The sequence below is a fragment of the Eretmochelys imbricata genome, chromosome 17, assembly GCF_965152235.1.
Source record: "Eretmochelys imbricata isolate rEreImb1 chromosome 17, rEreImb1.hap1, whole genome shotgun sequence".
Taxonomy (NCBI): Eukaryota; Metazoa; Chordata; order Testudines; family Cheloniidae; genus Eretmochelys; species Eretmochelys imbricata.
The window spans coordinates 17,851,864-17,867,116 of record NC_135588.1 but is presented as its reverse complement, the minus strand read 5'-3'; the positions used below and the strand labels follow the sequence as shown (position 1 = coordinate 17,867,116).

General features: G+C 45.2%; 2 protein-coding genes across 3 annotated transcripts; one reads left to right on the top strand and one right to left on the bottom strand.

The window, feature by feature from the left end:
* Window positions 1-103: 103 nt before the first annotated feature.
* RPAIN (RPA interacting protein) lies at window positions 104-13,045 on the top strand. Of its 2 annotated transcripts, XM_077836957.1 has the most exons (8): window positions 104-232; window positions 2,119-2,307; window positions 3,141-3,204; window positions 4,120-4,234; window positions 4,879-4,942; window positions 5,510-5,644; window positions 6,460-6,530; window positions 12,294-13,045. In XM_077836957.1, exons 1-7 carry the CDS (start codon window positions 155-157, stop codon window positions 6,487-6,489), a joined length of 675 nt encoding a protein of 224 aa, XP_077693083.1. In that variant the 5' UTR covers window positions 104-154; the 3' UTR covers window positions 6,490-6,530; window positions 12,294-13,045. The 2 variants fall into 2 exon arrangements, with proteins under 2 accessions (XP_077693083.1, XP_077693082.1); XM_077836956.1 differs by lacking the exon at window positions 12,294-13,045 and having other exon boundaries at window positions 6,460-6,687.
* C1QBP (complement C1q binding protein) lies at window positions 8,298-15,044 on the bottom strand. The gene is made up of 6 exons (XM_077836955.1): window positions 14,676-15,044; window positions 12,584-12,734; window positions 11,893-11,980; window positions 11,202-11,297; window positions 10,050-10,172; window positions 8,298-8,720 (listed from the first exon to the last, which is right to left on the bottom strand). The coding sequence occupies exons 1-6, from the start codon at window positions 15,010-15,012 to the stop codon at window positions 8,571-8,573; spliced, it is 945 nt and encodes a 314-aa protein (XP_077693081.1). The 5' UTR covers window positions 15,013-15,044; the 3' UTR covers window positions 8,298-8,570.
* Window positions 15,045-15,253: the final 209 nt, after the last annotated feature.

Below are 15,253 nucleotides of genomic sequence, written 5' to 3'. Positions count from 1 at the left end.
GGCTCCTCAGAACTACCGCTCCCAGCGTGCACCTGGCGGGGGCGCAGAGCGGGACTACAAGTCCCAGCGTGCACCGGGCGGGGGCGCAGAGCGGGACTACAAGTCCCAGCGCGCACCACGCAGGGCCGCGGCTGCGCTGGGTTGTGCGGGCGGCATGGAGGCGCTCGGGCAGCGGCATCGCGCTCTTTACAAGGGGGCCGCAGCCCCGCCCTGGAAGGAGACCTACCGCCGGGTGAGGGAAGGGTCTCCCCCCCCCCCCGGTAGAACGCGGGGGAGCCCAGCGTTCGCGCACTGGGTACATTGTAACGATTTCCCCATCCCGCGGCGGGCCGTTCTGCGCGCTGCCGGCCGACCCCCACCGGAGCCCCGCTCCTGGATCCCTCCAGCCGCTGCCCCGGGCTGGCTGCAGCTGAAGGGCGGGGGGGCCGGGGTCCCTCCCCTGGGCCTGGCCCGGTGTTTTACTGGCCGAGGTTGGGAAGGATGCGAGATCCAGGTGGCAGGATTCCCATGCCCACAGGCTGGGAGCGGAGCAGCCCTGGCCCGGGTGGGGAGACCTGTTAATAGGAACAGTTACTTTAGTAGTGTGGGTACAGTACCATTGGCACCATCTTGCAGAGCGGGAAACTGAGGCACGGAGGGATTGCGTGCTCAAGTGTAGGACTAGAAGCCAGGGCTTCTGACTTACCAGGCCAACGTTTATGCGCTGGGCCGTGCTGTCTCCCTAACACCATTTTCGAGGCTAGGAGTATGGGCGTGTACCCGACACGGGTCACCCATCCCTGATGCCTGTCCCTTATGTGGCGTGAGGGAGACCCTGGTGCCCGTTTACCTTAAGTGCACCAGGCTGCAGCTCTTTTCCGGCTCCTCCTGCACTTCTCCCCTGACCTTCTCATGCATGTACACCCTATATGTGGCCCCACAAAATCACAGGACCTTCCTCTTCAACCTCCTCCGAGCGGTGGCCAAAGTGGCCATCTACCACACCAGGGAGAGGGTTTTGGCTGAGGGGGTTCTCTGCAACCGTGGGGCCTATTTCCAATCCTCCTCCTGTTCACGCATCCAGGCAGAGCGCCTCTGGGCGGCTCCCTTGATACCTTCGAGGAGCAGTGGATGCTCTCTGCTCTGGTGTCCCCTTCAGGTTCCCTTTTTTTGACCCTTTGACCTTCACACCTGCCCTTGTTATTTTTTTCTGTTGTCCCCCATAATCATTTAGTCCTGGGCTCATTGGCTCCTCCCCCTAGGCTGGGGGAGGGCCCTTTAGCCATGGGTGGGCTTGCATCAGCCAACCTCCCCAGAACCCAATAGGACCCTTTTCAAACAGATATAAGTTGGCAACTGCTTTGCTTTCAATGGCACCCTGAAAGCGACCTAGAAGGAAGAGTTGAATGGTGATCTTGTGTGCTTAGTGGCAGTGGGGGGAGACAGGAGCTGTTCTGATGGGCAGCTGGTGAGCCTGAAGCCCTGTAGGGCTCCAAAACAAGTTTCCTAGCTTCCTACTGCCAGTAGGACAACCTTGAGAAATAAATATGGTCAGGCTCTGATTTCAGGTCAATTCTCCTACTACCAACTTAACTTCTACCTTACCATCAACTCCAGATTATTCTTAAAAGAGAGAGAAGGGAATGGGGACAGCATATACAGCTGGCTGATAGCAGAACAAGTAATTTCTAGCCAGAAAAAGCCAAAGAATTGCCAGCCAAGTATGTATCTGAGTTGAGGTCTGGCGACACACATAGGGGTTGTCATAGCAGCACCATAAAAATTTGGTCCCTGTGTATTAGAGACTGGGCAGACAATACAGCTGTTTCCCTTGACTTACTTTCAGAATGGAGAAGTGAGATCCCATCTGCCCAGCCAAACTGGATTAAACCTGAGCTCTTGGCCTCCTGTAGACCTATCTGCTAATGGTCTAGGAGCCTGACTGCTCTCTGGTTCTGCCTACCTGCTCCAGCTGGGACTTCTCAAAAACCATGTTACTATTCCAGTCCTGTAATTTCTCAGTTTTTTTCAGTTACATCCCTGAGCTGTAAAATCAGTGTCTGGTTTCCCCTTGTCCATCCAAAAGAAGAGGCATGACGCTAATGAATCCTGCATCCTCTATTTTGTCTTCTCTCAAAGCGCTGTGTGGAGAGACTTAAAAACAGTCGTGCCAAGCTGCTGGATAGATACCGCCAGGCTGGGGAGAATGTGCACTGCCATGCGCCAGGTGCTCTTCTTGTGCAGGAGGTGATGGAGGAGGAGTGGCAGGCCTTGCAGTCAGTGAACGTCAGCCTGCCCTCCCTCAGGAGAAAGGAGGCGCTGTCACAGGTCAGTGAGCTGGATTCTTGCGCATCATCTTGGAGACTCCCTATGCGTGGCTTCCCCATCGAACGACATTATAAACTGCATCTCCATCCTCAATCAGAGAAACATTTATTATTAACATTTATAACACTTCAGTCCCTCTAATGGGCCTGATCATTCCTGTTATGTGCAGGCCCTTACACTTTCAAAAGCCTGTTTGCTTTAGGGCTCATCTTTAAACTCTCTGGGCTTCTCTCTGCTAATCAGGTGCTTCCCATCTCAAGATAATGTACATCTATTGTTATTTATATCTAGTACCCTTCTCCCCCACTACCCAAAAAGGTACGTAGCTGTAATGCCCTGCTTTAAGGATCTCATGCCTCTGGCTGGTCAGGATTTGCACAGCTCCAAAGTTGTGAGCTGCTTCAGCCATATGAGTGGAGGATCCAACATCAGGAGCTACTGCCACTCAGTCCCTTGTAGCTAGGAATGGGAAGTTTCCTTCAGCACCAATTGCATGTGAATCTTGTGATTCTGGGTGGTTGGTTGGTTTTTTTGCCTGGTTTTTAAAGATTAGTGTTATTTGTCCAATTTCTTAGAATGACACAACTACAAATGGATATAAAATGTTAAGGTTTGACGTTAAAGGGAATTGGAGCTGTATTTCCTTGAAACTTCTATCTAGCTTTAAAGGAGTCTGGAAACCTCTGCTTGCTAACTGTAAACAACCCATGGAAGTTGAGTGACTTGTTTGATTACACTGGATTGTTTTAATGCAGTACTGTCCTGCTGATGTTGTGAAATAATGCTCCCCCACTTGCCTTAAAGAGAGGAATACTGATCGATGTATGTTTCAGGTGTTGGAGGACCCCGATGAACTAGCAGTACTGGAGGAAATCCAACAAGAGTTGATCTCACAAGGTAGCTTTTCAAAAAACATATTCTTGATATTGACACATGCCAATACCCTACGTGAGTCATTTTTAACCTTCCTGAAATCCTAGTCATCCATTTATTTGAAGCTGAACTTTCTTCTTGGTTTGGAAATCATGTGATTTCCAAAGGACTCTTTTAAAAAGATCCATGATCTCAGATGCTTTAGGATCCTGGTAGGTGGTTGGATGTGATTGGTAGTTTTGCTTTGTTACAACTCCAAGAGTTGAGTTAAATCATGGGATGTGTGAGAGGCCAACGAAGAACATGAGCTTGGACTGTTAGCGAGAGCTTTAGTTCCCTTGTGAAGGGTTGGAAGGTCCATTGCTGGATAAGTAAAAATGTCCCAATATTTCCATTAAGAACAGAAAACATGAAGGTTATCTGTGATACAGAACAAGTGTTCTGAAACCTGATAATATATAAAATATTTGATTTTTGCCTCTCACCCGAATTTGACTTTCCCGTGAGCAGTCAATGACCAAATGACAGTCGTAATGGCACACAACAGATCTCCTTTTGTATCCTCTGAAATAAGAGTAGTCTGAACACAGAACCGGAATCCAGAAGCTTCAGGTTCTGACACATCACGATCTCTGTTTCCCTATCTATAAAATAGGAGGATGTGAGGTGCAGTTGATTAATGCTTGTAAAATTTGAGATCTTTGGATGGAATGTGTAGTAGGCAATTAGATTAGGATCATCTAAAGGTTTTCAGTGGGCAACATGAGTAAAGATTTTAAGTCAGAATCCCCTAATACTTTTGCAGCTGATCCAAAGAAAGACAAGTTACAAATAGTGACTAACCCAGATTTCTCTCTGCCTAGCCATAGCAATTTCATATTGACATTTGCTTTAGGTCAGTAGCCAGTGACAATTGTGGGTTTTTTTTTTTTTAAACAGAACAGTTGACAATAGAAGAATATGAACGGAGTCTGCAGTTCGACCAGGAGTGCCTCAATGCAATGCTTGACAGCTTGGACACAGGCAACAAGATTATCTGTCCAGTGTGTAAAAGGTGAGGTGTGTTCCGGTCATCAAATGCTATATGTTAACTAACTCACCAGCCAGTAGATCTTCTGAATTCACCCAAGTATGTGATGTTGTCAAAGCTTAAACATCTTTTTATGCATGCTTTGTAACAGCTGGTGATTGGCTGATGAAGTCTAGCTTCATTCATTCATTCTTGCTGTAATAAGTGAGAGATAAGTGAAGAGATCCAGTTATCACTGGAATGCAGCGAGCTGTGTAACTCAGTAGGCCTTTAACAGCAACATGCTGTAAGTTAAGGCCAGACCTCATATTCTGTGTGTAACATGACTTGAACACCTCAGCTTCATGCCTCTCTTCCATACCATTCATTGCATGAAGCATACTGTTGGGTATGCTGATGATCAAAATAGCCTTAAGTGGTACAGGGGATTCTGCAGTGAGTTGACAGTCATTCTCTGGCTGGAGATGCAGTTTGGCCTCTTGCATGGAGGAGAAAAAAAAAAAAAGTAGACCTCTTTCTCTAGTAAGGGTTTGATTGTTACAGTTACTCAGAAGTCACAAATCCGGTGTGTGAGAGATGCTTCCAAAATCTAACTTCAGTCTTGCTGGAATTCAGTGTTTTCTCTTCTAGTTGTCAGTCAAGGTTATCACATTGTGTTCTATTTCTAGGAATAACCTGACTGTGCTGAGTCATTTGGTTTTATGCCAGTGTGGATTATACATCAGCGCACAGGTAAACTAGAATTTAAGTGGTGTAGCGCCTCAGAGTTCTGGGCAAAGTTGCCTCTCTCGTGAATGCTGGTGACACAGAGCATTCATGTTTTTGTGCCCCCCTGTCTTGGTCCTATTTTGCACCCATACAAGCGTGATGGGAAGATGGCTGTGCAGAGCTGTGGTTCTCAAACTGTGGCCTGTAGAGCCCATCCCAGAAGTCCATTGAATGGAATGATTGGAAAACCAAGCAGCAGGGGCCTGGGAGAAGATATGAGCCTATACATACTCTCTTCTATTAAGCAGCATATAGAATTAAAAAAAAGGCAAAGAAACCCAGTGTAGTAGCAGTTTGCATCTGAAGTGAATTATCCAGCATGTGGAGCTGTGCAGTCAGAAATGCTAGTTCTGAGTTATGTAAACTTGCTGCAAAGTGAAAAGGAGGACTTGTGGCACCTTAGAGACTAACAGATTTATTTGAGCATAAGCTTTCATGAGCTACAGCTCACTTCATCGGATGCATTCAGTGGAAAATACAGCAGGGAGATTAAAAGCACAAGATGAGTTTCTTAATCTATTTCTGTCTCAGGGTATGACAGAACAGAAGCTCCGGTCACTTCTAGAAGACAGTGTAACAGAACATGGTCATCAGTGTCTTCACAATCCTGAGTTCTCCATCACTAGTGGAATGGAGGGAGAAACCAATCTTCTCATGAGCTGTCCGGTGAGTCTAAATTGCCAAGGGAGTCTTGGGGAAGCACCCAATTCACGTGTGCTTCTCCATGTAGTAGGCAAAAACAAATCAACCTATTCAACTTAAAGGTTGTGCTGCTCCCCCTTCGACACCCCCATCCCACAGACACCCCTTTCAGGAAGCTTCTGGGTTTGCAAAAACACGGCATTTTTGTGAGGAACATGACAGTATGGTTTCATTCCATTTTCTAATTTGGCTAGTTGTCCTTTACATGTATGATATGCAGTATGTGTTTCCCATGGCGTGTAACACAAATGGAACTATTGGGTTAAGTAATTTCTCCTGAATAAACAGGCTCTTTTACTAAAATCAAAGATGTCTTTATAAGAATATATATTTTTTAAAATACAAGTTACTCTTCATCTTTGTTTCCTTTTTTCTAGTTGTCTCGCCTTAGACAACCTAGTGATACGGACTCATCTGTTTTACTTTCTGGTTCTCCCGCACTAGCAGTGTGGCAGAGTTGGATTGCAAACACTGCAAGGAATACTTAAATTTAAATCCACAAGACTACTTTTCATTTCAGTAACAAGCTGTGAAACCATTTTGATGTCAGCGTACTGAAAGCTTGTTTGTAGAAGTCCCAAATGTTAGGCTGAAATCAACATAACTTTTAGACATAGTAGGGTCCCCTCTTGAATTTCTCCCTGTGCATAGACCAAACCAAGGCTTAGTCGGAGGTACCTCTTAGCATTAGTGCCCATGAGGCTTGACCTTGTTCTAGTGTTGCAATTACTGTTGTATAGTCTATACCTGTAAGTGACTGGGCCCTTTCTTTTCTAAAGGTCTGTGACTCTTGGACAGTCCTCCTGTAACTACAACCCTGCTGGGGTTTCTCTATGGAAAGAATACACTAGTAAGATCCTTTCTTCAGCCTCTAAGCAACTTGGATGGCATCCTGCACATCTTTTCTTTTTATATTTAACTGTATATAATTTTGTACTTTAATACTGGATATCAAGCAATATTGGCTTAATCTGCACTTTTGATAGCTGAATAAATATTTGAAATGAGATGTGGCTGTTCATATAAATGAGGCAAGCCTCCCCACAATCTTGAAGTCAGCACAAGCCTTCCCATAGCTTACTGCTGCCTCTCTAGCTTTTCATTCATTTCCTGTTCTGCAGAAAGAACAGAAGGGGCTCTGCCTGTCTCGGCTTGTGTAGTTACATGTGACATAATTTAGAGCAGGAGGTGCCTGCTCCACAGTTGATGGAAAATTTCAGTTGTGAAATGTAAGTGAACATACACAAAGAACAAAGGTACCATTTTAGACAACCTGGCACTTACAAAAATTACACTAAAGTCTCCCCTCTCACTGGCTCTGATGTCCCCATCATTGCTACTACAGCTGAACCCCAGACCTTTATCATAGGAAAGGCTTTAATACATACCAGGTCCAAACAGTAAAAGCATATGTGCAAGTGAATAGAAAGTGTGATATAGCGCATCTTTAACCTCAACCTTGAGCCAGACACAAGCTACGACTAGCATGCAGTGACAAATGTGAAATGACAAAAACTCATCACTTCCTTTGGAGTGTATAGGGTAGTAGTTTAAAGTAACAGTTACGATACAGTAGTGCCCTCTTTATCAGAGTAGGGCAGTCACATCTTATGTTTTCAGAATCATTGATGTGACAGATCCATGCTCCTGGGGAATATGTCTGGTAGTTTTCAACAGGACTGTGATAAGGGTAAACAAAACAACCTGGATGCACTCTTGATCTCAAATGCTTCGGTTATAGCACATCAGCCCCAACCATTCTAAATAAAGATCACTGTAGTTTTGATTTGGTGTTGACTGAGTGAGCTAAACAGCTGGCATATAGAAGAACTCATGCAAGTACAGCTAATTGAGCTGCCAGCTGGGTTATGAAAAACCCAACCCAAGGATGGAGGGTTCCTATGTTTATTTAACTTGTATTAAACAATGTATTTGAAAGATTAGATACTAGAAATGTTAAATTCCAATTTTAACATGTCAAGGAAAACAAACATTGATAAAAAATGTTAAGTAACCAGATAAAGGGTAGTGCTCCTCTGAAATACTACAGAGTCTGTGCATGCTTAACATTAACCAATATGAGCTGGGCCTTCCAAGTTGTCAGGAACTCAATCTAGTTCCTGTGATCAGAGTTTCCTTTCAACAGTGCAGTCAAATTAATCCAGCGAGCCTAGTTTTACTACATCATATTTAGAATCCACTGATGCCAACTATTTATCCAAAAATGAGGAATAGGGGCAAGGGAGAGGCATCTTCACAATGCACAAGTCTGCCTGCAAGATTTGTCACGCGGTTATCTAACCATTAGGAAGGGGCCTGAGAAACCAACTCCTATAAGATGAAAGTCAGTGTTGGCAGCTCTGTCATCAGTCTGGATAAGATCTGAACTATTCATCTAGAAACAATATGCTTCCCCTCCTGCCTTCAATCACCTTCTGTGTTAAGGCAAATTAGTTTAACAGTAATATTTTATAGACTACCATAAATAAAATGCAGTCTGTAAATTTTAAGAACTCAACTTCCCCGCGACCGGCAGAAAGCATCTGTGACTTTAAGTATTTGCCTCTGACCAATTTACACCACTTCTTAACCAGCAACAGTAAAGCAGAAAGAAAGGTTTTTTTCTTGAGCGGATTTTATTCTTCATGTCATTATATCATGTTTCTTAATTGTACAAAAATACCCAAAAGGGTGTGAGAATGACATAAAACGTAAAATCCAGGCTGCAATATAAATTAAATTTGAAATGCAATCATTGAGAATCATTTTGTTTTCCATGATGTGTTTATCCCACTTCGAAGTTTTAAAACTTACTGGTGGTATCAAGCTGCGGGTAAGAGCACTGCTACAGGGTATCCAGGGTTAAAGGCTTTGACTTTTAATTTCCCATCTACTGACATTTGACAAAGCTTTTAAGGTCTTCAAGGAATCTAATGTACTCCTGGTGCTCCAGTGCAGTGCTGAGCTCAATTAACTCATCAGCAAATGTGTTGTCCACTCCTCGGTCAGCCAAGAAATCCATTAAGTGGTCATACAGAGCCTGCAAGAAATTATTAAACAAAGGATTATTATAGATAAGCATTGCTTTTAAATGCCCTTTTGTATTTCATTTTCCACTCGGAAGAAGTGAATGTCTTTTCCCAAAATGGATAAAACCCGTTCCCTTCCTTACAGCAGGCCTGAGCTAGGAGCAAGATTTAAAGGAGACCTCTAATGGATGGATCACATTTATTTTCTACTAAACTGCACCCAACTGTAATACTGAGATGGTGTGATGACAATGTAAGCTAGTAAATCAAGTCTGTTGAAGACCATCTGCATCACCAAAAAGCCTTATATCCCATCCAAGATTCTCTTTGTAATGCTGTGTATTTAAAGTTCGGACACAAGTTATGTTCAATACTGTCTGGCCAGCATGGTCAGAAGACTGGTACCAGAGGTACAGACCTGCTCAATTAAGATTCAGTTCCTTTCCAAATTATACATTGCATTTTTTCATATTCATGTATTTTTAGAGTTGCAAGTAGACCTGTGTGATAATTCCACCCCAAAGAACACATTTTGTACTAAGCAGTAAATGCAAACCAGGGATGTAGAAGACCTTCCCCTTTGCCAAATCTGATTGTGTATGTTTTAAAAAAACCCAAACCTAACCATCAGCATCTCAATCTCTGGCATTATCAGTAGGACTGTTCCAACCAGAGAGTCACACTTCTTGATACAGGCCTGAGCCTGCAAAAGGACTTGCACATACCAACCCTTCCTCCAACATGGATTTCCAGTTAAATCACTGGCATTTAGAGGGTATCAGCAGGTGCCTGGTGAGGTTTTTGGTAAACACACACAATATATGCATAATAAAATGTGCCAGTAACACACAGACAGAAGAACATGCATGAGTGTCTGCTAACTTTACTTTAAATCATCTGTCAATTTTTCACACAACTGGGATAATTTCACTAACAGATACTCAGTCCATTCTACAGATGAGCCTGCAGACCTCTGACTTCAATTTATCTTAGGTACATAAATGGCCCCCATCACAGTAGTATCTGAGCACCTCATAGATCTATATTCATCTTCACAGCATCCCTACAAGGGATAGCAGTGTTGTTATCCCCATTTTACAGATAGGGAACTGAGGTACATAATTGCCTAAAGTCACACAGGAAGCCTGGGGCAGAAGTAGGGAATTGCTAGGACCCTAACCACTGGACTCTCCTTCTCAAAGAGAGCTCCTCACCAAGAAGCAATCCCAAGACAGGGTTCCTGGTGACTATATCAACATCTAGAGAGAAAATCAAGTGGGATGAGTTAAGCTAAGCTCTAATGCAGTCTAGCGTGCTACGCGGGTTTTAGCTGCACCTACCCAGTCAAGAGAGTCTGTGCTGAGAGTGTAGTTGGTGTCCTTCCAGTCTGATTCTCCAGTGGGCTGAAAGCTGACCTCCCGAATTGAGAAAATGTCACTCTCCTCCTCTTCCCCATGTCCAATCTGACACAAGAAATGAGATCTGTGAGGAAGAATTGCCCAAACTGGAGAGCCCCTTCAGCCATTACAATTTGGATTAGGAACGTTATTCAGCTGGTAAAAGCTATGGAGCCTAACATCATATGACTGACACATGGTAAAGCTGTGTACACTTGCAGTTTTTTCTATTAACATATTTAGGAGTCCCTAGTTCGCCTCTTGCTGTGTACATGTGGTAAGGACACTTGCACAAAGACACACAAGTTGCCATAACGGATTAATCCACCATTATTTGTTGCCCATTATCCTGTCTCTGACCAGTGGCCAGTACCAGTTGCTTCAGAGGAAAATGTACAAAATCTTCTAATAGACAATTCTGGAATATCCCAAGAAGATGATTCCTTCTAAATGTTGTCAACTAGAGTCTGGCTTATACTATGAAGCATTAAGATTTATATCCCTTCTAAGGATTTTATTAAGGTTTTTTTTTTTTGTTTGTTTGTTTTAAAGTCAAATGCAACTGCAATGTTCTCAGCAGAAAAAATGTCTAATTTATTTTGGAATTCTACTACTCTTGGTCTCAATGACACCTAGTGACAATGAATTCCACAAGTCAATTATGCATTGTGTAGAAATATATTTCCTTTTATAAGTTTTGAATTGCTGTCTTTCAAGTTACGGTACACTGCTAAAGATTGCTGCTCACTTCCTTCTTCCTACTTTGTTCAGCAGAAGCTATTAGAACAGAGGAAAGCAAGCAGCTATACTTAGGGAAGTGAGATCAGGATATACAGAGTGGAGTGGAACTTCCCGGCTCTGCAAACACTTAAAACCTTTTATTGTGTCGCACTGAACAAGATGGTAATAGGACTGTCTATAGATTATGGAAGATGATATATGTTGTACAGCAAAATCTTGCCTGATCAGACAAGAGGAATAAGATGGTGGCAAAATCATGCCACAGTCAGGAGGATAATATGTACAGAATCAGAGTGCATTGTCCCACTCAACACAATTACCAGTGGTTCACTTCCTCCAAATCATGATACCTACCTCATCCTCAGGATAGTGGCAGTCAAGCACAAGAGTCTGTTTGGGGTCATCTTTTGTTACTTCTACAACAAAGTTAGGAGTCGATGTAAGTTCAGGCTATGAAAAGTAAGAAGAAGATCACGTTAGCATTGGACTCCACCTATGCTAGGTAACTACTTTCTACACGAAGACCAGTGGGAAAAGCAGGTAGTGCATAAGCCAACTGCTACAAACCTCAAACCGGTTTGTTTTTAAGACACTACAGAGATTCCTTGAATATGTCTAATATCAGTGTTCACAGCAAAGCAAGTTTTTACTTCAAAACCATCACATCACTTACTTTAAAAGTGGTAAGTGATACTATTTACTAACTACTGTAATACCGGCTGATTAAATCCCACCATCACCATAAATACAGATGACCTTATAAAAGATCAAGGGGTGTGTGAATATATTTATGGATTAAGATTTTTTTTTTAACTGTACTTCATCACAGCAAGTTGCAAAGGTAGCCATAAGTTCAAACATCTGAGTCCCTTCATCTTAGCTACAAAGGATCCTCTTGTATGAGCACATTTTAGGCCTACCAGGTGTCTTTCTTCCTTTGATATTGCAATGAGAGGGTAGTTAAATGGTAGACCAGGCAAAAGCCTAATGTCCTGCTCTACTACAGTGTACTTATTGAAAGGGTATATAAAGGCTGTACATTTACCTCCTGTTCATCAGCTTTCTGTCCTTCTTGTGGCTCTTCATCAAATGTTGGTGGAATGCTGTTGTTAATGTTGAATGTAACTGTAATCCTTCAACACAACATAACAAGAGGATGAGATTAAATACCAGATAAAAGCCACACTAGTTGAACAACTGATACGGCTCTATTCCTGCTCACAAAGTTTCAGGTGCTTATTCTATCTGTGATGTCAATAACGGGGCCTGAAGTACATTATGTGCTTCACTGAATTTCCCCTGCACTTCGTATGGTGTGCTACTCTTAAGGATAAATTTTAAGATAAGACCACTGCACAAAGTTTAAACCCCATAAGTTCCCTGTATTTATGAACGAATGTATTCTCAGTTTACTAGGTTAAATTCATGTTTCCTGTTCCCCCCTAGAGTGAAATGGTGCCATGAATCCTGAGAAGACACAGGGCAAGCCACAATGGCACATTGCTCTACAGGATGGAAAAATAAAGTGACTTCAAAGCTTTTGTAATCTCCACTTGGCCTGGATGACAGCACAAAGTGACACTGGGAAGCAGTACTAAGTTAATAGCTTTTCATTAACACAACATCCATCATGGACAAGACGTGCTTACCCTGCTTCACTGGAATTTAACCTAAGTCCTTATGTTCACTGACAAGATCAAATATCAGTTCAGCGAAAAAACCCATCTCACGCTTACCTCTCACCAGCTATTTTCCGCAACAATTTGGCTTCAGTGCCATGCACTTCTAGCTCCCACCCTCCAGACATCTTGGGCAGGGATTTATGTTTCTGGATCTTCTTCTCCTCTTTAATTTCATCTATCAGAAACTCTGCAAATGCTTTGTCCCCTGGGAGGAATAAAAAGAGATGAAGATATTAAAACACCTGGGTTAGAGAAATATTGTTCCCTACTGGCTAGAAGAGAAAACGAAGTTAGGCCTCCAGGATTCTATTTCTAGTTTAGTCACTGACTTGACCAAATAACGTCTGTGTACCTCAGTTTATCCTGGTATAAAATAGTGATGGTGGGGAGGTAATACCACATACCTTATACTAAGATTACAAGGCCTACTAGTTCATAAAAGAGTTTATAATGTTCAGCTGAAAATGTTCTTCACTATATTGAAGAGGGCAAAGAAATAAAGTGTGTGCAGAGTGATGACGTGTTAGAGCTCGTAATTTGCCAAAGGGGCTGAAGTTCTGTACAAAGAGTTAAATAACAAGTCATTACTAAAATACATTAAAAGCTGTTCTTTCAATACATACAAGTATTGATACAGGTACAATACACGAGGAAAAAAGCACCTAAATTATTAATGAAGAGAGCACAAGAACTTGGATGAAATCACTGGAGTCTTAAGCAGGGTTCCTAGTGACTACAATGGACCTCAGGCATCAGAATCTGCCCTACAGGGCCTAAGTGTGAAATCAGAGGGTAATAATCCCAATGTACCTCCATGACTGAGACTTGATTACAATACAGATAAATACCTGTTTTACCATCCATCCAAGGAGCTCACACTGCTTTGCAAACATTATGTTTCATAAACCCCTTCCATAAGGCAGGTGAATTATCCTTATTTCACCACTGGGTTTGCTGAAGTTAACGCGGGGGAGGGGGGTTGGGGAGGGAGAAGAGAGACAGGACTGACACATAACAGAAAAGTTAAGTTTCAGAGTAGCAACCGTGTTAGTCTGTATTCGCAAAAAGAAAAGGAGTACTTGTGGCACCTTAGAGACTAACCAATTTATTTGAGCATAAGCTTTCGTGAGCTACAGCTCACTTCATCGGATGCATTCAGTGGAAAATACAGTGGGGAGATTTATATACATAGAGAACATGAAACAATGGGTGTTACCATACACACTGTAAGGAGAGTGATCACTTAAGGTGAGCTATTACCAGGAAGGGGGGGGGGGGGAGCCTTTTGTAGTGATAATCAAGGTGGGCCATTTCCAGCAGTTGACAAGAACGTCTGAGGAACAGTTGGGGGGGGGAGGGGAGGGTGGAATAAACGTAGGGAAATAGTTTTACTTTGTGTAATGACCCATCCACTCCCAGTCTCTATTCAAGCCTAAGTTAATTGCATCGTTTGCAAATTAATTCCAATTCAGCAGTCTCTCCTTGGAGACTGTTTTTGAGAAAAGTTAAGTGACTGGCCAAGGTCACACATTTTGCCAGTGACAAAGACAGGACCAGAATCCCACAGACCCAACTCCCAGTTCTGCTAGAGTGTACATAAATCTCCCCACTGTATTTTCCACTGAATGCGTCCGATGAAGTGAGCTGTAGCTCCCGAAAGCTTATGCTCAAATAAATTGGTTCGTCTCTAAGGTGCCCCAAGTCCTCCTGTTCTTTCTGCTAGAGTCAGACATCTGCCACCCATCCCCACCCCGCACCTGGATGCCCAGGAGACTCTGGGCCTAGGGACTGCTGGCATGCGGAGGACACAGGAGCCCCGGGACACGGTCGCGCCCCGAGGGCACATACCGGCTTTCAGCTGCGCAGTGCGACCGAGCGAGAGCCCAGGAGGAAAGCGCAGGCCGCCGCCGCCAGGCAGGGAACATCCTGGACACACACAGGGGCCGCTCACGGCGGCGGATCTTCCGAAGGAGGGAGCCCGGGCCCTCCACCGCCCCGGCCCGGCGGCCAGCCACGGGCCGCAGCTCGGAAGCGGAGCGTCCGCCGGGGCGTGTGACCTGCGCACTGACCGCCCAGGCCAGGCAGGACGGGCCCAGGAAACCCCGCTCTTCTCCCAGGGCCCCCCCCCCCCGCGGCCCGCCCTTACCCTCGGTGTGGAGGCCGCCGCAGCCGCAGGACACGCCGGCGGGCGAGGCCCGCTGGGGCCGCAGGAGGCCGGGCCGCTGGGTCCCGGCGGCGTCCCCGCGGAGCAGCCAGAGGCTGCGGGTGAAGGGGCGGGCGTCGCAGAGCAGGGCCGCGGGCCGCCGCAGCAGCGGGGCGGGCGGGAGGCGCGGCGGCAGCGGGCGGAGGGCGGCGGCGGCGGCGCGGAGGGCCCGGGCCAGCAGCATCCTGCCGGGAGCGCGAGGCCGAGTGAGGCGGGGAGGCGGCACGTGCGGGAGCAGAGGACAGGCGCCGGCCCCTCCCCCGGAAGGGCAAGACGTCATCACCCGGAAGCGTTTCTCCCCCCTTTGGGGGGGGTAGGCCTCGGCCTCAGCGCCGCGTGGGCACGGCCTGGGGGCGGGTCCCGGAGCAGCCGCCGCCGCCCCCAACCCCTCGGCCTGGGTGGGGCTGGAGCGCCCCTGAGCCCCGCGTGCGAGGCGCTGTACAAATGGAGCCAAGAGTCCCCGCCCCGCGGCTCCATTTAAGAGCGTCTGGCCGGCTGGAGTGGGCCCACGCGCTACCTAT